The 22,638-nt window shown below is 52.9% G+C and overlaps 3 protein-coding genes across 6 annotated transcripts; 2 read left to right on the forward strand and 1 right to left on the reverse strand.

Annotated features, from left to right (window-relative positions):
• Window positions 1-586: 586 nt before the first annotated feature.
• Window positions 587-8,425, forward strand: KIAA1191 (KIAA1191 ortholog). Its single transcript, XM_069772687.1, has 7 exons — window positions 587-736; window positions 821-1,011; window positions 2,358-2,484; window positions 4,152-4,276; window positions 5,580-5,686; window positions 6,002-6,138; window positions 6,610-8,425. The coding sequence occupies exons 1-7, from the start codon at window positions 709-711 to the stop codon at window positions 6,816-6,818; spliced, it is 924 nt and encodes a 307-aa protein (XP_069628788.1). The 5' UTR covers window positions 587-708; the 3' UTR covers window positions 6,819-8,425.
• A 1,789-nt stretch (window positions 8,426-10,214) lies between these two features.
• Window positions 10,215-18,251, reverse strand: SIMC1 (SUMO interacting motifs containing 1). Of its 4 annotated transcripts, XM_069772685.1 has the most exons (11): window positions 18,117-18,250; window positions 17,346-17,464; window positions 15,901-16,644; window positions 15,443-15,663; window positions 14,776-14,845; window positions 14,180-14,325; window positions 13,550-13,729; window positions 12,939-13,067; window positions 11,817-11,973; window positions 11,651-11,735; window positions 10,215-10,689 (listed from the first exon to the last, which is right to left on the reverse strand). In XM_069772685.1, the coding sequence occupies exons 3-11, from the start codon at window positions 16,435-16,437 to the stop codon at window positions 10,454-10,456; spliced, it is 1,761 nt and encodes a 586-aa protein (XP_069628786.1). In that variant the 5' UTR covers window positions 16,438-16,644; window positions 17,346-17,464; window positions 18,117-18,250; the 3' UTR covers window positions 10,215-10,453. The 4 variants fall into 4 exon arrangements, with proteins under 4 accessions (XP_069628786.1, XP_069628784.1, XP_069628785.1 ...); XM_069772683.1 differs by lacking the exon at window positions 17,346-17,464 and having other exon boundaries at window positions 15,443-15,660; window positions 18,117-18,251; XM_069772684.1 differs by lacking the exon at window positions 17,346-17,464 and having other exon boundaries at window positions 10,215-10,674; window positions 18,117-18,251.
• Window positions 18,252-18,298: 47 nt separating this feature from the next.
• Window positions 18,299-22,057, forward strand: THOC3 (THO complex subunit 3). The gene is made up of 6 exons (XM_069772686.1): window positions 18,299-18,609; window positions 19,074-19,230; window positions 20,102-20,306; window positions 20,598-20,759; window positions 20,850-20,950; window positions 21,293-22,057. The coding sequence occupies exons 1-6, from the start codon at window positions 18,427-18,429 to the stop codon at window positions 21,454-21,456; spliced, it is 972 nt and encodes a 323-aa protein (XP_069628787.1). The 5' UTR covers window positions 18,299-18,426; the 3' UTR covers window positions 21,457-22,057.
• Window positions 22,058-22,638: the final 581 nt, after the last annotated feature.

Here is a 22,638-nt window from a genome sequence, read left to right on the forward strand (position 1 = left end):
TTTTCCCGGTGGCACATCGCATCCCTGCCCCGGGTCGGGTTCCGTGGCGGCAGAGGCAGCGGGGCCTTCCCGGGAGCCACCATGCCCGGCCTCCGCGGCCCTGCGGGCGGTTGCAGCAGGGTGGCAAGGGAGTCCCGACCCTGCTGCCGGGGTCACGGGTGGGCTGGGCAGCCCTCCAGCGGGCCGACACATTTTGCTGGCAGAGCCTGTGCCCGGTCGGGCGGGGGATTGGAGCGGGCAGAAGCAGGCGGCGGGTGTGCCACGGCGGGCAGCGTCAGGCAGCGCTGCTCTGGCAGGAACGCCCGACGCCAGTGAGACGTGGCGGGGACGCAGCGCGGCGGGCAGCGATGCCCCCCCCCCCAAACGCTGCCGCCCCGGGCCCGCCGCCCCCAACCCGCCCCGTCCCGGGAATCGCTCGGCTCCGCCCCCTCCGCCCGGCCCCGCCCCCTCCGCCCGGCCCGAACTACACCTCCCAGCGTGCCCCGCGCGCCGCCGCCAACTCTCGCGAGAGCCGCGCGCCTATAAGGCCGCCCCCGCGGGCGTCGCGCGTCTCCCCTCTAGCGGCGGCGGCGGCGGCGGCGGCGGCGGCTCGTGTCCCCCCCGCCCCCCCCCCCCCCCCGCGGTCTCCGCTATGGCGCCGGCCGGTCCGCCGGCCCGCCGCCCCTCGCCCAGCCTCGCTGGCCTCAGCCGAGCCGCGGCGCCGCCGCCATGAGCTCGCGGCAGCCGGACGCTCCCGGTAAGCTCCCCCCCCCACCCCCAGCGCTCCCCGCCGGCCCGGGTAGGCCGCGGCGGCGCTGAGCTCTGCCCTCTCCGTTCGCAGCGCTGGAGCAGGGCGGCAGGGCCCGCCCGGCCAAGATGTCGCTGCCCATCGGCGTGCCGCGGAGGGCCTTCAGCTACGACGACGCCCTGGAGGACACGGCGCCCATGACGCCGCCGCCCGCCGACCTGTGCGCCAACGTCCTGTGGAAGCAGCCGGTCATCCCCGAGCGCAAGTACCAGGAGCTCTCGAAGGTAGGGGCCGGCCGGTTGCTGCCGTGGCCCCGGCCCAGGCCCGGGCCGCGCCTCCCGTGTGCCCCTGCAGCCCTCCTGCCTGGCTGGTGCACGGCACCGGGTGAGCTGCCCTCCGCAGCGGAGACCGGCTGGGCCGCGGGAGGTGCTGGGGACAAGAGACCGGCTTTGCTGCGGTGGGAGCACCGGAGTGTGGTTGGGATGGGGGCGTTCTGGGGGTCTCCTCGCTTATGGGAGGCGTTTGTGGGTAAAAAAAGGTGCAAGCTGTAACCAGGTGTAATTAAACTAGTGCAAAAGGGTAGATTTAGGCTGGGTGTAAATTCTTTACCGTAAGGGTGGTGAGGCGCTGGAACAGGTTGCCTGGAGATGCTGTGGATGCCCTATCCCTGGAAGTGTTCAGTGTCAGGTGGGACAAAGCTTTGAGCAACCTGATCTAGTGAAAGATGTCCCTGCCTGCAACCTGGGGGCTGGACTAGATGGTCGTTGAAGGTCTCTTCCAACCCAGACTGTTCTATGAAATGACTGTGGGGATGCTTTGAGTGCAGGATGAGCTCTTTTTAAATTTAGAGCCTGTTTTCTAAGTTTGAAGTGAAGATAAATGTTGTTAAATGGAAGTAAATAACCTTGCATCCCTTTGAGCTTAACTTGTCCTTTTCACTTCATTTTGTTTTAAAATCTTTCTTGTGGAAGAAAATCTGAAGGTGTGGTTTGGCACAAAAAGCAAAATGTCCAGTCAGGGAATAGTAACTCATGTGTTAAGAGGAGAAAGTCTGTTTTTCACAAGATTTCTTGTTTTCTAGCATTCGTTGTCTGGTTCTTGGGCTGCGAGGGTCTCATGATCAGTGGTAGAGCTATGACCACTAGATACACTGAGCAAGAAACTGATATAAGGAATGAGGAGGGGAAAACAAGATCTAAACGCTAGCCTCTAATCTGTGTGACTGCTGTTCTGTAAATAGTTTGTGTTTCTGAGCTGTCTGTGCAAGGGTACTCTTGCCCAATTGACCTTGAAGTCCAGTTTGCAGTTATGAGAATGGGAGTAGATATGTTCAGGTTTCCTTCCTTTTGGCCTTTTTGTACTTAGACTAACAACTTGTTGGCTCTGAGCCTAGTAAGTTTGCGAATGGTGGATGCAAGTTGCTTGTTCATTGCTAAGAATTATAAGGTTCAAGCTCTAAATATTCCTGGGCTGTAGTGAGAACAGCATGTGGGTTTCTTCCATGGAATGGAAGCAGCCTAACTGTTAGAGCAGCTTGGCCTTGTGTATCATTTGGGTAGTTAGAGATGTTTCCTGGCAAGGTGCTGAATTACTTTCTCATTTTAAACTGTACCCTGCTTCTTCCCCACAGATTGAGGAAGGGGATGCTAACATGAATGCACCTGTCATAACTCCTTCATCGTCCACTGAAAGTGTGAACAAGGTACCTGTGGTGAAGGCCAAGGCCACTCACATCATCATGAACTCTCTCATTACAAGTAAGCACTCTCACCTGTAATGTAGTGGCTAATGGTGTGTGGGCACATGAGCATGTTCTGGCTTGGCAATGCCTCAAGGTAACTACCAGAGTTCCTGGACAGCTTATGGGTTCAGACTGACTCTGCTCTTGAGCTGTATGAAGTTTTTTTGGAGGATGCTTCTAGAAGGAAGCAAGGAACTAGGGTATAGGCCACACTTACTGCCTCTGTGTTTCCAGGTGCTGGAGGTGGGTGATGAGGGAGGAGTGCAGGGTACATTATCTGCTTGCTGATAGGACACTGCAGTCCATGCCACCTTGTTGATGGAGTGCAGAGGCAGCTGCTGCTACTCTTATTAATTTGGTATTTCTGAATGATGGGTAAATCTCTAAAATTAACCAAAGCGGTGTGGAGAGCTGACATACTGTGCTAAGGGAGCAGTTGATGGCATTTATGTTAGTTAATAGTAGCAGCAGCTGTCTTGCTAACTAACATTTACTTTAGAAAAAAAACCCAAACCTCATAAATCATGATACTTTAAAATCAAATTGGGTCAATTATGTTTGCAGAGAAGACATGCCCATTTACAACAAGAGGAATTATTGTTGTGTTAATCTGTCCATGCTGCCTCCTCTTTTAGCTGCTGGGATCTGAGCTTCATCTTTTCCTCCAAGCAGTGCTTCCAAAGGCTTCTAGATCTTCAGACCAGCATTGTGGAATAGCTATACATTTACACTTATTTCAGTCTTGGCTCAAAAATAACCAACACATCAGAAAATAACGTCAGGAATATGGACTTTCTTTTGGAAAGCAGTTCCTGTTCTAGTCTGATGATAAAATGCTAACCTAGTTAAAACCATGATGTCCTCAAAATGTTCTTGTGCAGTAAGAAGTCAGGAGCCCCAACCTACACCTGCTAGGAAGAACATTCAGTCACAAGTTGGAAATAGACAAAGGTCCTCTAGATTTCTCCTACATACAGTGCACTATCCCTGCAAATCACCTTAGCATTAATGTGGAAAGTGTTATCTGTTTTAAAGATGATATTGGGGTTTTCCCAGTATCTTTCTGTGCTCTAATTCCTTTTGACTTTTTTCTTAGTTCCACTAGGGAGGGAGCATCTTATGCTGGTAGTGTGTGGGGTGAAGTGCTTATATTTTTCAGAACTGAAGTTGATATCAGTGTATTAGATGCTGGCTCTGTATTTGGCTGAAATAGCTTATTTTACCTAATCTAGAATCACTGGGAATCTTTACCACCTGTTCTGCAAGGCTGTGATTGTCAGATTAGCTAGTGTGGGCAGTCCTTCAGAAGACTTCATTTTTTGTTGGCCAAAAAAACTCCCTTGAATCTAGAGGGCCACTTAAAATGTCCAGCTTATTGTGGTCTCCTAGATCTAGGAGGTTGTAATTAGGAGTGATGCAGCTTCTTGGGCATGATGGGTTTAATTATAGGTGTTACATTTGTAATACATCTGGTGATTTGGGACAAATCACTGCTCATCTGACTCAGGACAGTTTTCATGTCAGAGTATCTCCTTAGCTTCATCTTGCTGCCTCTGCCTACTCATCACAACATGTAGGTATGAATGATGAAAAGCATCTTGCATTTGGTTGCTTAAGTTGCCTTTGTTTGCTAGAACTGCTTGTGGTGGCATTTCTGTGAGAATATGTGCTTGTCCATTCCAGAGCAGACTCAGGAGAGCATTCAGCGCTTTGAGCAACAGGCTGGGCTGAGAGATGCTGGCTACACTCCCCACAAAGGCCTCACTACTGAGGAGACCAAGTATCACCGAGTGGCTGAGGCAGTCCACGTAAGGCTTGTTTTGCATTGGCTTTCTCTGTGTAGACTGTGTACTAGCTTAACACCTATCTGGTGACATAACTTTTGGAGCATGTTGCCAGGACTCTCCTTAAACTGCTGCTTCTGAAGGCTTTTAGATCATTGCGTGAAAAAGGTTACACACTGCTATTGTAAAGTTAGTGTTAGCCTTTGTAGTTTTTAAACAAAGTTTTTTCTGAAATCTGTCATATTCCACAGTCATGTCAGACTATCACAGTCATCTTTCCAAGTGGGGACATCCCTACACAGAATCTAGTTTCTTGCTGTACCTTTGAATGGTGCCCTCTAGTTGACCATTGTAACTGTTTGTCCCAAGAGAACTTGCAAACTGTGCATTTCTGATGTGGAAGTTAGCAGATGAAATTGGGCTTGCCTCTCACTGGAAATAAAGAGAAAGGTCTTGAATCAACATGTTTCTGATCAGCTCAGTTGCCCACAGTAATCTTGCAGTTGGAGTTTAATAGTGGACTCTTCAAGTGTAGTCCCACAAGGTCAAAGTTTCAGTAACAGTGTTGGTGAATTGCATTAGTGTGGCTTGGATAGCCACAGGAAACATTGAGATGCCTGTGTAGTTGGTGTTTGAACTGTAACTGCCCTTCAAGTGACTTCAAAGTTCAGTTTGTACTGTCTGACTTGTAATAAACTGGTTCACATACACCCAGTTCCTGTTTATTTTATGACCAGGCGTACTCTTCAAATGCAGTTCATCTCGGTGTTCTAGGGCAGTGTTTCCATCCTGTTGTATGTGGATTACTTCTCAGGGTCTAGTACTCCTAGACCTTGTACCTTCTGTATGAAGTCTGGTCTCACCTTCATTAGAGAACTTGTGGGACTGAAAGCTTTGCTCTGAAAAGTGCTGGAGACAAATGGTTGCTGTGGCATTTAGACTTGTCACCAGGTAGCTGAACTGATGTGTAAGCTAGCTCTGCTACATCTGCAACCTCCCTATGAATGCTGGTATTAAAGCAGTGCATTACTGCTGGGTAGTGACTCTGAATTGCAGAGTGAGCTGTAGGTGTTATTTTACTTTGTCTAGCCTGGATGATATCTTGAGCATAGCGGACTTCCAAAATGCTTATATCTGATGTGCAAAGAAGCTTAAGGGGTGTATGCAAGTATTGTAATGCTGGGTTTAGCTGTAGGTGAAGTGACACTTAAATCCTTTATCACCTGTGATATAAACAATTGCCCAGTTTTGACAATAAAACTGGCTGTTCCTTATGTCTTGCATTTAACCTCTGTTGCTTCTGTGTTTCTCTTGCCTCTTCTAACAGAAGCTAAAAATGCAGAGTGGAGAGATGACAAAAGATGACAAACAGACTTCTTCTGCTCAGTCCACTCCAAGCAGCACTCCCCACTCCTCTCCCAAGCATAAAACCAGGTACTCTGTTCCTGGTAGACCACTGCCTCCTTTGGTTTCCTACAGGCTGCTGAGGTGGGAGCTGCTACAAATAACCTTCTTATCCAGTGAGGCACTAAGGGGTGAAATTCAGAGCCTGCTGTGGATTTGTGTTGGGTAGATCCAAATGTTGAAAGCTTGTGGAACTTGAGCATATGTATCTTCATCCTGGGTGGTAACAAACCTGTTATGATTGTTTAAATTGCCCCTGATAACTACATGTGAAGTTCCTGGCACAGTGGGGCCACTTGAAATATTTATTCTCATGTTTTATACATCTCAGTGATTTTTCCCTAGGGGTTGGTTTAGTCAGGGATCCTCTACTTCTATTACTGGCCCGGACTTTGCCGTGGAAGCTGGTGGGGACAAATTGCCATCTGAAAGATGGAGCTTTTTTGGGCCCAAAGCCATCCAGAAATTCACCAATGATCCAGGTATGTCCTCTAAAATCTCCTGCCCTGCAATACCTAGGGGAGAACTGTCACACAGCAAACTTGCTAGCTATTTCTGGAGCCTTATCCTGCTTGCCTTGTTACTTTCTAGGACCACCTTGTGAATGTGTGCTATTCATGTAATTTCTGTGCCTAAATATAAAGTAGTTGGGTAAAACCTATGCCAAGGATCTGAAAGTAGAAATAACTTGCACTGAGCTGCAGTGGAAGGGCAGGATGTGAAGGTGACAGCTTTTTACTCTTTCTCTGCTGTCTGGTGGAACCAGAACTGGAATTAAGCAGCCACTGATGTGGAATAGGCTTTAGATGATGTGAAGCTGCTGGGTCTTGCATAGGCTTTCTGCAGTGTTGGGCATCAGTGACACTGCTCACTGCTGGCAGTAGTGGAGAAAGGACTTGGCTAGTTTTTCTACCTCTTACTAGTTGTGTGGTTTGTTTTTTTTTTTCAATCAGGAGGATTTACCATCCAATCCTATAAGGGTGCCCAGAAGCCATCCCCAATGGAGTTGATGCGTGCTCAGGCTACTAGGATGCCAGAAGATCCAGTCACCTTCAAGCCACCCAAAATGGACATTCCAGTCACAGAAGGGAGGAAGCAGTCTCAACGTTCCCATAATATCAAACCTCGAGATCTGAACGTGCTCACTCCTACTGGGTTCTAGGAAGAATGCTTCTGGTGTCTTTAGCGGGCTCTGCTTCCCTGTCCCATTGTGCTGCAGTAAAATAAGAAAGTCTCCCTTCCAGCTCTTCATCTCGGAAAAGGAAACAGTTGTGACTGTCCTAAAGCCAGTCTTGGAAAAACTCCTGCACTAGTACTAAACCAATGTAAACAATCCTGTCTGTGGTATTGTACTAGTTTGGTCTGCTAGGCTGCACTAGATGTGCTTTCTGGTACACTACACCACAGTAAGACCTTGAACCATGTTTTGTGGGACAGGACTGCATGTGGTGTCCAAGCAGGTTGGCTTGTCTACCTGTAGTCTGATTGTCTTGTCCTGCTCAGTGCTGAAGTACCCTCAGGAGGACTGTGGTTCTGTCTGGCATACACAGAACACCAGCAGAAAATGATGAAAATAAGCAAGGACTGAAAACTGGACTGTTAGCTGCCAGAAGGAAGTTGCTCTGGGAATGTGGTGGGTTGGTTTTAAATGTGGCACTCCCTTACTATCCAGTGTGACCTCAGTTCAACACCTAGTATTTCATTCTTGGGATTTTTTTTTAAAGGAAAAGTGGAGCAGTGACCATTCTAAGATCCTCTTATTAGAAAGGCAGGGAGCAGAATCTAATGGGGCTTGGCAGGAAGAATTGCTTCTCTTCCAACTCTTCCTGTTCCTTCAAAAAGGTGGAAATGACCAGAGCTGGTGTGGCTTGAACCAAGTAATCTTCCTCTCTTGTTTCTTCAAAACAACACTGTCCTGCCTTCTAGACAACAGACAGATGTTCTGGCACTCTGGGTGCTGCTTGATTTGTTTTTTTTTTCTTAGCATCTTGTATGAATCATTTAGAAGTGTATTAGACACCAGGGGCACTTCTCAAATAGGGTGTTTTGTTTCATCAGTGTTAAATGCATTTTGCAGGGCTGGGGGAGGACTGAGGGCAAATCAAGGCTAAACATTCCTCCTTGCTATGGTACAGCTATATGTAACTTTTGGCCTAGTCAGAACCAGTTACTGGGAACAGTTAACACTTGCTTTTGTGAGAAGTGGGAAGTACTCCTGGCTACCATCTAATCCCTTATGCATTATAGGCAGTGTTGCTCTGTAATCTTTGCCTGTCCTGTGGCAAAGGGGTCTCTTCTCTCTTGATCTCATTGTGTTGGAGAGCTCCCTCAGCCAGCAGCAGGCTATCTGTAGTGGTGAGGTGGCAGCAGCAGCCTTGCATCTGGTATTGGAAGCTTCTGTGTTGGTGGGGCTTTATACAGAGGTTACTTAACAGCTGGTAAACATTGAGCTCTGGGGTTTCTGCCTTCTCAAACCAAACATTCCTCCCAGAGGGTGAGGCAGGGTTGGCTCACTTGTCTAGCTGCTGTCCCCTCTGAAGAAGCATGTTTTGTGGCTCTGCTTCCTTTCAGGCTTCAAGAGCACTGCCAATCATGTGTTGTGTTGAAAGTCTCCCATCCAACCAAGCAGTTTTCACTGTCACCACTCATTTGCACCTTGGCAATCAGCCTCTCATTTGACATTAATTTATTTGTTGTCTGTATTCATGTCTCTAATGTGTATGATTTTATTTTTGTTTGTTACAAGAAAATAAAATCCTTGTGAATGGAGGTCCTTGGTGTGTGTTAGCACTGGCAGAGCATCTGTGGAAATGTGGATCTGCTCAGTGAGTGTGGGGTTAAGGTTCTGTCTAATAAGGCTCTGGCAGCACTTGCAGTAGGGTAAAATGTTTGCTCTGTAGAACTCCCTTTTGACAGGGAGACTAGGTTTAAAGCTCGACTCGGTCCTGTCTTAGGGCTTGTGCGGATGAAACTAAACATGAAATCTTCATGTTTCCTTGAGCTACTCAAATGGTGATTCTTCATGTTCCTGAGATTGCTTCTCTTGCAGCTTGTGTGCTGTGTTTGCACCTGTACTGTGGAGGGGGGCACAGGTGTGGGAGCCAGGCTGGTATTTGTCTAGAGGTGCCCAGCTCCCAGTGGTGTGGCCATCTCTGCTTTGCCTGCCTCTGAAAAATTCTGGTTTGAGTGCGGTTGCGGCATTTGTAGTTGCCAAAGTACTGCTGATAGAGCAGTACTTGTTCTCCTGGGCTGGGGGTGTCTCAGCTGAACACTGGTGGTTTTTGTGCTCCTGGAGTGTTAGCAGAACTAAAAGTGATGAAATAGATCCTGAAGCACCCATGTACTCTGGTACAGGCTGCTGCTGCAGGCCTTGGTTGCACAGGCTGATCTCATAGTTTAGTTTGGAAAAGCTGGGGTTAAAGTGTGGTGTCTTGGTGTGATATTCTACTCTGTCGTCGTTCTTGGGGTTATGTCCAACATACCAGAAAATAACATCCATAACTGGTCCTCTTGCTGGAATGCAGCTGCTTTTCTAGTCTAATGATAGAGATCTAATCCAGTTAAAAGGACCTAACTGGAAAATATACCTGGATGAGCATATCATGCAGGAAGAGCAGCTTTCTAGAGCAGGGAGTAGGTGGAGTTTGCACTGTTGGGAACGCTTCTGGCTACTACTCCCAAACCAGACTTCTTCACTTTTCCCTGGATGGCTTATCCCTGGATTAGAGGGGCAATGTCATGCAGGCAAGTGGTTTGTTCTACATCTGGCAGTTGGGAAGAGGCTTCCTAAAGAACAAGGAGCAAACCTGTGAGCCCCAGGTCAGACCCTTCCAAAGTGTTCTGGGCTAACTGAAACCAGGCTTCTGGATGAGGCCTCACTGTGCAGCAGTAACATCAGGACTACTCCATTCCTGGCCATGACTGTGCTGCTCAATGCTTGTAGGCTCTGGTCTCCTGATTAGGACCCTGCTAAGGGTTGCCTACCACAGGGACAGATAAAGGGGTAGTGGGCAGCTACAGGAGCCTTTCTCCCACTCTCAGCCTCTGTTGCTTCTGAACTGTCTGAGATTTTCCATAGAAATGCCTAATTGCTCTCTGATCTCAGCTGTGGTTTGATTTGATGGCAGTGTATTTGAATTGAATATTCATCATAATACACATGCCTGCCGGCACTGCAGACACTTCAGTGCATTCTGGAAGAGGTGCAGCTTTTTCAGCTGATGCTGCTAGCCAGTCCTCCCTCTTGACAGGCTAATCACCTTAGGCAAAGTAATGTAGATGTATTTGATTTGGAACAGAACTGTTCCTCTCCTGAGGACTGACCAGCATGGCTGGGGGATCTCTGCACTGTGAGCGCCCTCACTGCAGCCCACACCTGCTCTTTTTTCCTCAGTTATTATTACCTTTTCCTAAATATCGAATGGGTATTTTGGCATTTTGCTTGCTGTGCGAACTGTTGTCAGTTTATGGCTGCAATAGTCTAATGCTATCCCAAGATACAGCTGACAGAGCTCTGCACTTCCTTTGGGCAGGGCTGGCACCAAGATGGAGTCTCAGCAAATATGAAAATAATTTATTTTTCAGAAGTGTACAAAGTGCCTTGTAAAACTGTAGGATGAAGCAAGTTTGAAAGGAAATTCTGAGACCATGTGAACCAGACATTTTTCCAAAGAAATGTGTAAACAAACCCCCATGACATATGACACTTGAGACCGCAGCATGAGATGGGGGTTTTGGTGGGGTTTTACAGAGGAAACATGAAGCTCTCTGTCCCCCCTGCTGCAGTGGTTGTCTCCATCAGGTAGCAGTGACAATGAGGAACAACTCCTGAAATATGGATAACTTCTCTGTGATCTGCAGGGGAAAAGGCTGCCCCAGGACCTGCTGCATTCGGCTGATGAAGTCCTCTATCTTAAGTTGAATGTCCACATGGCTGATGTCATCACTGTCCTGGAGCTTGGGCTTGGCTTTCTGAATGATCAAGTCCATCCGGTCGATGAGTGAGCTCCGCAAGTGGTCTGCAAGAGGAAATGCTGGTGGGGAGAAGCAACACACAGTGGGCTGCCTGACCTGTTCAGGGACAGATCGCAGTGTGCCACAGGCAGCGCTGCGCTGTGGTGAGGAGCGGTTGGGAACTGTGCTGATCCTCTTATGGTTATCCTTGATGCTTCTGCACAAGACTAGCCTGGTGGAAGACGGAACTGTCCCCTCCTGGAGCTCAGTCTGCATGTGGAGAGAACCCAAGGAATGGGGAGGGGGCAGGGCTTGTAGCATCCTTTTCTCCTATGCTAGTGGCAGACTGGACAGCTGTCCAGCTGCAAAGGAGAGTCCCCAAAGAGTTTAACAGTAGTGATTGTCTGGAGCTTCAGGGAGAGTAAGACTCTATGCACATGCGATGGTGGGTTCCTCTGCATTTTCCATGACAGTCTTAACCCTGGGCTAAAACAGCTGAAGTTGGGAAAAGGACTTGAGGAATTTTTTGGTAAAATAAGTTTAGGGAGTTTTAGGGAGTGTTTTATGACTGTGCTGCTCTCCTGGGGTCAGAAATGCTGCTCCTTCCATGGCTATTGTGGGTGATGCTCCCTGCCCAGTCTAAGTGCTGAGTGTGCGCTGGCTTTACCATCCCTTTGCCTTCTGCTTTTCCTCTTAAGTCACCCTATTCTTCCACCCACTGTGTGTGCAGCTTAGACAATAGTGAGTACAAAGCACCCTGTTGTGTTCTTCCTAGTGCTGGGATTAATCCTTTAGGAAGTAGGCTGTTTCTTAGGGGCTAAACTTGGCAAAGCAAACTGGGTGCTCTGCTTGATGCAACATCACTTCTTTGCTCTGGCTGCTGGGAATAGTTACTAGCATGGAAGGAGGCACATTATCGTTCTAAGACTCAGTGGCTGTGAGTTCAAGAGTGATGAGAAGAGAGGAGGAAGGGTACTTTGGCTGTTCCACTGCAGCTTTTTGATAAGCTCATGTTTATTAAGGCCAGAACAGGCTGCTTACCCAGTATTACATTTTGGTAACTCATCAGCAGCAAACTCAAGTACTGCAGCATCTCATCCCATCTTTGCCATGTTGGTGTTTCATCCTATGACAGGAGACAGTATTTGGTTATTAGAAGAGGTTTTTTCAAGAGAAAACAAGGCAAAGGAGAGGTTGGACTGGATACCTGGTATTGCAGCAGCACAGAGGAGTGATTCAGGAAATACAGGATCTTGGCCAGAGACAAGGGCAAGGTTGTGGGCATGTCACAACTGTGTTGGAACAACAGCTCTAGCAGTTTGCAGCGCAGGAGCTGGCTCTCCATGGTGTTTAAGAAAGCTTCCCTGGAAGACAAAGGTATTTACTCTAGGGCAGACAGCATAGACTGACCAGGGACAACTGCTCTAGCATGTTCCTGGTGTCTTGCTGGTGCTGATCTGGTGCAGGGGCTGCCCAGCAGTGCAGTGAAAGGAAAACCACCAGATGTGAGAGACACCTTTGTTATGCAGCTTGGCCAAGGATATGTTTATGTCCTTAGGTCTGACCTGTGGCAATTTGAGGTTGCTACGGTCTGCAAAGCAAGCTTATCTGCTTCACTTCACCCTGCCCTTCAGCCTGTGTGGAAGTTACCCATTCCTGCTGACTCACAAGGAGCACAGCGAACCAAGTGTGAAGTGGGGTCAGTGGCCAGCCAGATCTAGGAGATCTGTCCTGGGAGAAGTGATAGCTTGGTTAGAGTCAGTTTGGCTTGATCAGACCCAGTGTGCACTCAAGAGTTCTGCTAAAAGGGTCTGAAAGGGCTGCCTGGTGGGGCTGGCAAACATGGGTTTGAAATGTCTGTGGGTCTAGTGGTCTTGTGCCTATGCTACAGCCACTTAGGCCCTTGTGCTTTGGCTTGAGATACTGCATTTCCTGGAGAAGCAAACAAAAGGATGGCAAGGCAAAGCTGTAGGAACTGCATTGTGTTTCTGATGAGCTACCCAGTTGCACCTGGGAATCAGTGAAGTTTGCCAGTAGTTGACTGTGCTGATGCAGAGTGCTGCATTTCAGACCTTCTTTACAGTTTTAAGGTCCCGCAACTTTAACAAGTGGGAGAATCCACTGTTCTCAGCAACACAGCAGCTGGGTAGATGCATTCAGCTGGTGATGTATCTCCATGGGAGATACAGTCATGGTCTTGCTGGCTGGGTCATAAATGAGCTTGTCTTTCTATACTCTGTGGTACTTTATGCATCCAGACTTGGATGTAAATTGGGAATAAGACTATTGCTCACACAGGCAGATGCTGCCTTGCACATGTTTCTCTCACCTTTGGCTCCTCAGGGGAATATTCAGTATAAATGGGAATATCACATCTGCGATCTTACAGGAGCTGCAGTTGGGAGATTTGTCCACTTCCACTGCGATGGACAACATCCGCTGGAGCAGGAGCACCACCCTAGGTTAGAGAGACAGTCAACATGAGGAAACACTACCCCTGGGCTTGCAAAGTAAAGCAGGGGGGATGGCACCTAGTTCAGCCTCATGCCTTGCAGTGAGGGACATGGGGGAACGTAGCAGGCTAGATTTGGTGTCTCTTGGTGGCTTTTGAATCTGATGCTCTTGGAAGCAGAGCTTAATCTCCAGATGGGCCCTTGGGAGGTCTTGGTTGCTGTACTGCGTATTGGTGGAGCAGCCAGGGTAGCCTGAGCTGTGGGCCAAGAGCTCCAAGCCTTATGCTACATGCAAGAGGAGGATGCTTATTGAGCCAATTTCCTACCAGGTGAGGAAGTCTCTTGCTCACCAGGTCTATGTCTGCCCCAAAGGAGAATCAGCAAAACTGGTCACAGGTACAGCCTGGCTTCCTTGACCTGACAGGGAGAGACTCTGGCTTCTCCTGGACGTGGGCTGCATGATAATGCCAGGGCTTTTGATGCTTACTTCTGGGCAAAGAAAGCTGGTGGAGCCACCTCTGCCTGGTCAGTGCTGGCCAGCTGTAGCGCAGATGAACTGTGTTCAGCCCTTGCTTCTGCTGAAGAGGATGTAGTTTCTTGCGGCTGCTCCTGGGGCTGGGAGAACCCAACTCCTGTAACTGCTGCGACCAACCATTCGACCACTTCCCTGGTGGGGAAGAAACAGGAACTTTAATGGGGATGGGCCTGGTTTTGCTGCATTCTGACCTCTAGATCAACTTGGAGCTTGAGGAAAGGCCCTGGGGATGAAGAATATGTCCCACTTGCTTGGACAGGTTAGGGAGTAGCTCTGTTGAGCAGCAGATTTATATGCTTGTCAACAGGACTGCCTCCTCAGTCCTATTCTGAGCAATGCAAACCTGACCCGATTCCTGGGAAAAGCCTGCTAGGTTGCAGCTGGAAAAGCCTTGCATCATCTCTGGTGGCTTGCTTTTGTAAACCTGCTCCTGTTCTTTATACTTGGGCCCTACACTTCCCTCTGTCTCCCAAGCTTGTTTCCTGGAAAGTGGAAGTCTGACCTGGAGTTTCAACAAGTGTTCCTTGAGCCCCTGCCTCTCAACATCTGGTTAGATAACAGGGAGGAGGAGGTGTCCCTTACTTGACATTGTTGAAGCACGTGTCACACGAAAGCACTTTCTTGGCAATCGACTTCTGCAGCAGGCGCAACCTCAGGTTCTGCTGGAAGTCATCCTCCAGGGTCTGCACCACGTACTGCAGGAAGAGGAGCCGGCCAGGGGGCTTCTCCTGAGGGCAGATGGAGGTGGTATGAGCCTGGCAGAGCTGCACGGCAAGCAGCACCAGGGAATTTGGCTGTCTTGGGAATAGGCTGAGGTACATGACTAAGGAGTAGCTCCAGGAGGGGCTGCCTGGTTCAGGCAATGCCCTAGGGGCATTGCTGGACCTGTTCTACCATTGCGCTAGGGCTGTGACCCACAGAGGCTTTATCTGTTGCTGTGCCCTCTTCAGATGAGACAACCTGCCTACAGCTGTGCAGCAGGTTAGGGAGCACTGTGGATAAATGCGAGATACCCAACTGGCACTTGCTGCCCTCAGCAGCTGCAATAAAACAAAACATGTTGGACTGGCCCATTCTGCAGCAGAGCACGGCCATGCGAAGCCCTGGGGCAATGCTTACCCTCAGGCACTGCGTACTGGATGATCCCTGCCCGATGTGAGATACGCGGTGCCAAGTACCTGGTCCTCCATGATGTATTTCAGCAGCGTCCAGTCCCATCCCACTGTGGCGGTGTTGGCTGGATGGAGCCTGCAAGGACAGCACTGTCTATTTGTGCTGAACTGCCCGACTGTCTGGAGGCACAGCAGCCTCTGGCCCTTCCCCAGCCCCACTTACTCAGGGGTCTGCCCTGCCTTTTCCTCTCCAGCTTTGCCCTCTCCCTTTCTCCTCCCCTGACCATGTTCATTTTTTGGAAGAACCTGACTGGGGCTTTACTCTGTGGAGAGGCCCAGGACTCCTGGGCCTGTGGCCTCACAAAACATTGTGCCTCTGCGGGAACCCTGAGAGCAGCAGGGGAACTGCTTCAGCCACCTCCAGCCCAGGGAAGGTGTTTCTGCCATGTCACAGCTGTGAAGAATGAGATCTGTGCTTCAGGAGCAAGGCAAACACACTCCTCTGTCCTAGAGAGCTCCCTGGTGTCACAGGTTGTCCCTGACCCACCCTCAGACAGCCCTGGGTGTGCCTGTGCTGACAACAGGAGGCAGGGGCAGGAGGATCATCCTGGGTTATAAGGGGAAATTGCTCTCTGTTCTGTGAGTGAGGACCATGGAGAATAACCTTTACGCTGGGCAGGCCTCCGGGAGCACCTAGCCAGCCCTAAGGCACAGTGGCAAAGGGAACACGTACATTTGGATCTTCATCAGCAGCATGTAGGTGTCCTTCAGGATCTCCCCTTGCTGGGGATTCAACAGGATCTGTCTGATCAGGTGGGAGATGATTTCTTTGGGGGGATAGTGCTGGCGGGAGACGAACTCGCTCAGGAAATGCAAGGTGCCCTCTTGGAAGTTCTCCTCCATGGTGGTGCGCACCATGCTCAGCTTCCCGCTGGGAATAAGCTCAGGTTTCTGCTGCATACAAGGCAAGACAATGGGTGTAAGCCAGCTCCCCTGACACAGAGGAACCCAGCTGTGATGTGGGGCCCACCATGAAGGGAACTGCAATAACTAGAGATCCCAACTGCCTGGCAAAACTTCCCCCAAAAGGGGAAGTGGAGCAGGGGCAGCCCTGCTCCATCCTCTATCACAGGGGCTGCTCTGAGCAGGCTCCGACTGGGCTTGGCAGTGGCTGTTCTGAACCCCGTTTACCTGCTGTGTTTCCCTGTTGGGTGCTACGCCTTGGAGGAAGAGGTGCTGAACTCCGCTTCTCCTGAAATAGTGCAGTTTGTTCAGCCAGGCCTTGTTGTCAGCCTTGGTCCTGGTTGGGTTCATTTGCTGGACTGCTTTGTGTGGCAGTACGTTGCCTGCTTCCAGCAAAGGCCCTCGGGCCTTCCCTGGGGTTGTGGGGATGGCTGGGGCAGAGCTCTGCCTCGGGGGGAGCTCCCTTTGCTGGCAGAGGTGGGGAGTCTCTTCCTCTGGGCCACTGGCTCTCCAGCTGCTGCTGCTGTCCAGGCTGGAAGGGGACAGGGACAGCAGGTCTGAGTCCAGCTGCATGCTGGCCAGGGAGCCCAAGTCACTGTTAAAAGTGGTAGTGCTGCAGTTCTGCTCTGGGCTGCAGGAGGAGCTGTGGCAGCTGGAGGCAGGAGAGAAGCAGCTGCAGTTCTCTGCATTTTCTGCTGTGTCTGTGGTGGCACTGGGCTCTGCGGGAGCACCATGCCAGGGTGCTGCAGGGCTTGGTCCTGCCATTGACTCCGTTTCTTGCTTTGTGGTGAAGCAGACCTGGGGATGGGATGTGTGTGCTGCTGGGGCAGCAGGCACCTGCCCAGGGTCCTGGTCAGCCCAGCTGGTGGTGTGGGGAGGGCTGCATGTGTCCTCTGTCAGGTCAATGATGGTGAAGCTGCTCCACGGTGCTGGGTCTGTGCTCGTGTCCTCACAGGTCAGATCGATGATCTCCTGCGGGGACAGAGGGGCCAGTGCTGTCAGTGACGGTGGCACCTGGGTGCCTTGGTCCTCCCCTGCCAGGGACCTCTGCTATGTTGGCACTGTTGCCCCAGCCCAAGGGGGAAAAGGGGCTCACTGGCACCAGCTCAGGAAGAGAAACCAGGGGCAAAGACCCCACTGCCTGGCTGAAGGGATGGGGCAGTCTGCAGGGTAGTGGCCCCAAGCTCTGGTGTCAGTGTCCCCCAGCAGCATGACTGAGCCCAAGCCTGACCTGGGCTCTTCTTCCCCGTTCCTGGCAGAGACAAACACCCCACTCCCCCTAGGGCTCCTTATGGCAAACGGCCGTGTCCTCTGCTCCAAACACATCTCACCTTGGCCCAGAGTGGGCCTGGCCTGCCCAGCTCCCTCCTGGCATGGGGTAATACCAGCCCTGCTGCGGTGCCTGGGGAGGGCAAGGGGAGTGCAGCAAGTGCTCCTGTCCCCCATCCCAGGGGCTCCTGCCCGGTGCTGGCAGGAGCAGCGCAGGATCCAAACCTCGGCACCCCCCCCCCCCTTGCGGCACGACCTCACCCGCTACGTGGACACGAGCGGCAGGGAACAGAGCTACTTTCACATTCATGGCACCAAGCCAGAGCTACAGCAGCCCCGAGACTTTGGGGACTCCCATCCAGGACTCGCCAGGTGATGCAGCACCCGGAGCTCCAAGGACGCACCTGTCCGAGGGGCAGCAGGAGCAGGCAGGGGAAGGCAGCTGTGTCTGCACCGCTGGCAGGCAGGACACGGCGCTTCTCAGGATCTCGATGTGCCCGGGAGGGGTCAGAGACTGTTTACTCTTGGAAAAAAAAAACCCTCAGCGTCTCAAAGCAGGAAAATGGTTTGTGGACAGTTTAAATCCATTTTTTTTTTTTTCCCCTGACTCAGACCTGCTGCCTCTCCCAAGGAGAGGCCGCATGTAGCCTGGGGAGGCGGCAAAACCCAGCAGGCCTCGCCTGCTCGGGAAGCCGCTGGAGCCGAGGAGGGCCAGGGCTTGCCCCGGCTCCAGCCGGCCCCGCCGCACCGGACGCTGTGGAACTCCCGGCGTTTGAAAACTGCACCGGAACCGGGGCCAACGGTGCCCGGGGGGGGGGGGGTGGGGTGGACAAACCATTCCCCCCCCCGCCCCGGGGCTGTGCCTCGCCGGTGGCCTCCTGCCCTGAACGGCCGCATCCCTTGAGGGATGTGGCTGGGGCCAGGACTATCCTGTGAGGGACGTGACCGAGGGGAACCGGGCTCCCCGGGAAAACACGGCCGGGGCTCCGGGCCGGCTGCGCGCCGCCACGGCCCTCGAGGCTTTCTGTCCCCGCGCGGCTCCCGTCTCCGCCCGCGCTCTGCGGCCGCGGCGGAAGCGCCGCCATCTTTGTGAGGGGCAGGCGGCGCCGCGCCCGGCGGGAGGCCCCGCCCCGCCCCGCCTGGCCCCGCCCCGCCCCGGGGGACCGCCGACTCACCGCAGGGGGGGGCAGCGGGCGCCGCCGCGGCGGCGGGCGGCGACAGCGACGGCGGAGAGGCGGCGGCGGCGGCGAGCGGCTGCCCTCAGAATCCGAGTTGCTTATGAGGAGGACGCTGTCGGCCATCTTCGCGGCGGACGGCGGCTCCGCCCCTCCTCCGTCGTCGTCCCCCCCGTCCCGTCCCGTCCCGGCGGCGGCAGCGCTCGGGCCGGGTCGGGCCTAGGGGGTCGGCGGAAGCTGCGTCAGTCGCGGCGGCGGGGCGGGGCAGTGGTGGCGGCGGCCCTCCCGGTCGCGGCGCGGCGCCGCCGCCATGGCGCTGTCGCCCTACGTGCAGGCCATGCAGGAGCTGTTCCGCGCCAACACCCGGAGCCGCGAGTTCCCGGCCCACGGCGCCAAGGTGCACTCGGTGGCCTGGAGCTGCTGCGGCCGCCGCCTCGCCTCCGGCTCCTTCGACAAGACCGCCAGCGTCTTCCTGCTCGAGAAGGATCGGCTGGTGAGTTCCTCCGGCGGCCGTTCGGGGACACCTGGAACGGCCAGTCGGACCGGTACCCGGGCGCCCCGGGAGCCCTTGGGCTGGGACTGGTGATTGGGGCTGGTACCAGGGACACCCCCCCCCCCCCCCACCTCGGGCTCGAACAGTAGCCCCGGTGGTCGGTACCAGGCCTGGAAGCGGGGACTTGGGTCTGTACCGGGAAGAGGAGTGTCGCCAGGGTCCCCATAGGCCAGTGCCGGTGCCAGGGAGCTGGGAGTGGAGCTGGGGCCTGGCTGGGGAGGTGGGGAGGGCTCCTCCATCCCGGCCGGCGGTGGGTGACTGAAATGGCGGTGGGGTTCTGGGCTGGGCTTCCGCCCCATCCGGTAACCGGCAGCAGAGTGGGGTGCAGTATACTGGGATGCGGGACAGGAGGGGGGGCAGAGCCAGACTCATCTCTCCCGTTAATGGCTGTCCTCCTCCTCCAGGTGAAGGAGAACAATTACCGGGGCCATGGGGACAGTGTGGATCAGCTCTGCTGGCACCCCAGCAACCCTGACCTCTTTGTCACGGCATCGGGGGATAAAACCATCCGCATCTGGGACGTCCGCACCACCAAGTGCATCGCCACTGTCAATACCAAAGGTGAGTCCCTGCCTTCCCGGGAGGGCCGTTGGGTCCCAGCAGCACCTCAGCTGCATGGGACCTGTGTGCAGTGGTGCAGTGCTTTGGACCCTTCTTGTGGGTATTGGTGATTGGGGTACCTTTGCTGACTGCTTTCATCTTTGTGTTGCACTGATCTGTAAGAAGCAGTAGTGAACGTGAGGGCTGGTTTACTCTGGTGTCAGGACTGGAGAAACTACTGATACATGATGCTGACTGTTAAAATGTCCTGCATACTTGTGTCTGGAGTCTGCGGGCTGCAAGGCTGGAGGCTAGGGAAAGACATGTTTGCAGAGCGCCATGGTGGAAGTAAAAGTTTGTGCGGATTCAGAAAGAGATTGTTCGAATTTATGGGCTGGTTAACCCAGATACTATCTCTGCTCTTGGAAATCTCCAATTTTGAATTGTTGGGGTTGGAAATGGCACTGTAAGATGGCAAACAGAAACCTGCCTTGTTCTTACTGTCGTTCATATGCGTTTATTGTTGGCCTCTGCTTTTTGTGGATCTCGAAGATCACTGGATTCAGAGGATCTTTGAGTTGACCTTGTTTGGTGGTTGCTGTGGTCCCATCTTGACTGAAATGGGAAGGGCAGTGATGCAGTCATATTGGCTTGAAGCTGTGGTTCTGTCAAGTTTAATTTTCAATAACTGTATGTATTTGCTGGACAGCTACTGTATAGGGTTTGTGTATTAGACTGCAGACCTGACAGTCTTTCCCATTTGGGAGTGGTTCGGAGTTAGTGGAGCAGATTGTGGCCTTGGGTCAGGAATAAAAGCCACCTCTCTGCTTAACTTATGGCTGCTGTGGATTGTTGGGTGGAAACGGGACCTGCTGCCTTTCTGTCCCTCCAGGGGAGAACATCAACATCTGTTGGAGCCCTGATGGACAGACCATTGCAGTGGGGAACAAGGATGACGTGGTCACTTTCATTGACGCTAAGACACATCGCTCCAAAGCTGAGGAACAATTCAAGTTTGAGGTGAATGAGATCTCCTGGAACAACGATAACAACATGTTCTTCCTCACTAATGGGAACGGCTGCATCAACATCCTCAGGTAGGTGCCCGTGGCAGTGGGTGGGCAGGCTAGCGGGGCTGGCTGCAGCGGACATCAGTCTGCAAGCCCCTTTGCTGCTTTTGAGGAACTCAAGTCCCACAGCCCAGCAATTCCCACCCCTCTGCTGGGAATGAACTTTCCTGGAGCTGCTTGGCACTCAAGGCTTCTGAGACTGTGGCCTTGCAGCAGTCTGGTTTGCTCACAGTCCCAGTGTGCCTCATGCCTGCTCTGCTTGTAGACAAGCCCTACGCTTCTCTCACTGCGTCCTGCCCTCTCCCTTCATCTCTGCAGCTACCCAGAGCTGAAACCCATTCAGTCCATCAACGCCCATCCTTCAAACTGCATCTGCATCAAGTTTGATCCCATGGGAAAGTACTTTGCCACAGGCAGTGCTGACGCGTTAGTCAGCCTCTGGGATGTGGATGAACTGGTGTGTGTGAGGTGCTTCTCAAGGTAGGTAGCGCTGTCCCGAAGCTGTTTGCCTCCCCTCACCGGTGACCATGCAGGAGGTGGCTCACTGTCTGCTTCGCTTTGTTGCTGCAGGCTTGACTGGCCTGTGCGAACGCTGAGCTTTAGCCATGATGGGAAGATGCTGGCATCAGCATCAGAAGATCACTTCATTGACATTGCAGAGGTGGAGACAGGTAATGGTTTGACTTTTGGGGAACGGCAAAGAGGGAATCCGATGGAGAAGTGCTGGTGTAGCTGGGAGGGCACTGGGAGTATCAGTCTGCTAAGGAAGAGCTTGGTTGCATAGAGCAGAGCGCCGTGAGGGGGAGCCTCTGCCTCGTTAGTCTGTGGTAGACATGCCTGTCATGTCTGTGCCTTGTCACCAGGTGATTAAAAGGCGCTGAAGCAGTGTTTGTTCCTCCTCTGCCCTACGCGGGAGAGAAGCAGCAGGTGCTTGGCTCTGGTGTGCGCTACGGGGCAGCATGCAGTAGAGGGCTGGAGGCTCTCCAGGCTGACGTGGCCCCTTTTCCATGCAGGAGAGAAGCTCTGGGAGGTGCAGTGTGAGTCCCCCACCTTCACAGTGGCCTGGCACCCGAAGAGGCCACTGCTGGCCTTCGCCTGTGATGACAAAGATGGCAAATACGACAGCAGCCGGGAAGCAGGCACCGTCAAGCTCTTCGGGCTCCCCAATGACTCCTAATGAAACCGCACCGGGCGAGGCAACGCTTCCCTGCTCTCGGGGACATGAGAGTGCTTAGTTAGTATAGGTCGGGGTAAGGAGATGGCTCCCCTCCTTGCCTGCTTGGCAGCACTGTGACCTTTGGCTGTGGAGTGCGTGCTGCTCTTGGGAGCATTTGTAAAAAAGCAGCTTGTGTGCTGGGGAGGGTGGGGGTATGCTAGCAGGGCCCCCCTCCCGTCTGAGGGCTGCCGCCTCCTCTCTGAGGCACGGGGGGCTTGTTCCAAACGCAAGTGGCCAAAGAAAGTCAGTCACTGAAGGTGACTGCTGAGGAGCCTCCCATGAGAGGAGCTCTGCTCTAGCCAGGCTCCCCAGCAGTGATAAGCTATGTGACCGTCCCCTTGTCCCCAACAGCTGGTGGCGAGGGCAGCCCTGGGAGCACAGTCTGCCCCTTCCCCTCCCAGACATCCCGTGTCCCTTCCCCGCACTGGGTCAGTGAGGGGAGGGTGGGGGGATGCAAGTTGGGGGATGTTTCCCCAGCTGGGGCTTTTTTTTTCTTTTTTTTCTTTTTTTTTGTATCTGTGGTTGTTTTTTCTAATTTTGATAAATCCTCTTCCATAATGAAGGTGCCTGTGGCTGCTGTGGGGGAATAAGGGGGGTGCTGAGCTGCTCTCCTGTGAGCTTCTCTCCCTTCCCCTGTCTCCTTCCCCTTGGCCATGGCAAGGCCCTGGCTGCAGGGTCTGTGTCGAGGGGCTGTCCCCCTTGTCCGCACTGTCACTGTCTCCTGTCCTGCGTTGTCACCCCACTAGGGGGCACTGTTCCCCCACGCTGGGGACAAGTGACACAGGGACACTGCACAGAAGGTGGGGACAGCCGCAGGGACCTGTCCCGGTCCTGTAACCCTGCTCCTGCCTGGCAGCACCCCACATGGATGGAGCAGGGCCGTGGCCCCAGCAGAAGATGCTGCCTGTCCCACGCTGTGGCCACCGGCCCTGGGCAGAGCCTTTCCCTGCACCCCTGCCAGGGGTGACAAGTAGTGCCTCCCATATCCCCGCTCCCCAGGGAGAGCCGTGGGGCTTTCTTCCCCCCCTGTGCCAGCATGCTGGGTCGCAGGGGACATGGTCACTGCAGAGAAGGTGCGGACGCAGCCTGCCTGTGATGGAGACCTTGCCTGCAAGATCTCTATCATTTCCTACCCTAATATTT

Source organism: Haliaeetus albicilla, chromosome 27, assembly GCF_947461875.1.
Source record: "Haliaeetus albicilla chromosome 27, bHalAlb1.1, whole genome shotgun sequence".
Lineage (NCBI taxonomy): Eukaryota > Metazoa > Chordata > Aves > Accipitriformes > Accipitridae > Haliaeetus > Haliaeetus albicilla.

Bases quoted from the DNA above. Each gene is read 5' to 3' on its own strand.
- KIAA1191 (XM_069772687.1), top strand. From the start codon at position 709: ATGAGCTCGCGGCAGCCGGACGCTCCCG. The intron at 737-820 runs GTAAGCTCCCCC...CTCCGTTCGCAG, and splicing joins GCGGCAGCCGGACGCTCCCG to CGCTGGAGCAGGGCGGCAGG. The intron at 5,687-6,001 runs GTACTCTGTTCC...ATTTTTCCCTAG, and splicing joins TCTCCCAAGCATAAAACCAG to GGGTTGGTTTAGTCAGGGAT.
- SIMC1 (XM_069772682.1), bottom strand. From the start codon at position 18,242: ATGGCCGACAGCGTCCTCCTCATAAGCAACTCGGATTCTGAGGGCAGC. The intron at 16,645-18,116 runs GTGAGTCGGCGG...CTGTCCCCGCAG, and splicing joins GCCCGCTGCCCCCCCCTGCG to GAGATCATCGATCTGACCTG. The intron at 13,068-13,549 runs GTAAGCATCAAA...TCTCTAACCTAG, and splicing joins CCAGCTTTCTTTGCCCAGAA to GGTGGTGCTCCTGCTCCAGC.
- THOC3 (XM_069772686.1), top strand. From the start codon at position 18,427: ATGGCGCTGTCGCCCTACGTGCAGGCCATGCAGGAGCTGTTCCGCGCC. The intron at 18,610-19,073 runs GTGAGTTCCTCC...CTCCTCCTCCAG, and splicing joins TGCTCGAGAAGGATCGGCTG to GTGAAGGAGAACAATTACCG. The intron at 20,307-20,597 runs GTAGGTGCCCGT...TCATCTCTGCAG, and splicing joins GGCTGCATCAACATCCTCAG to CTACCCAGAGCTGAAACCCA.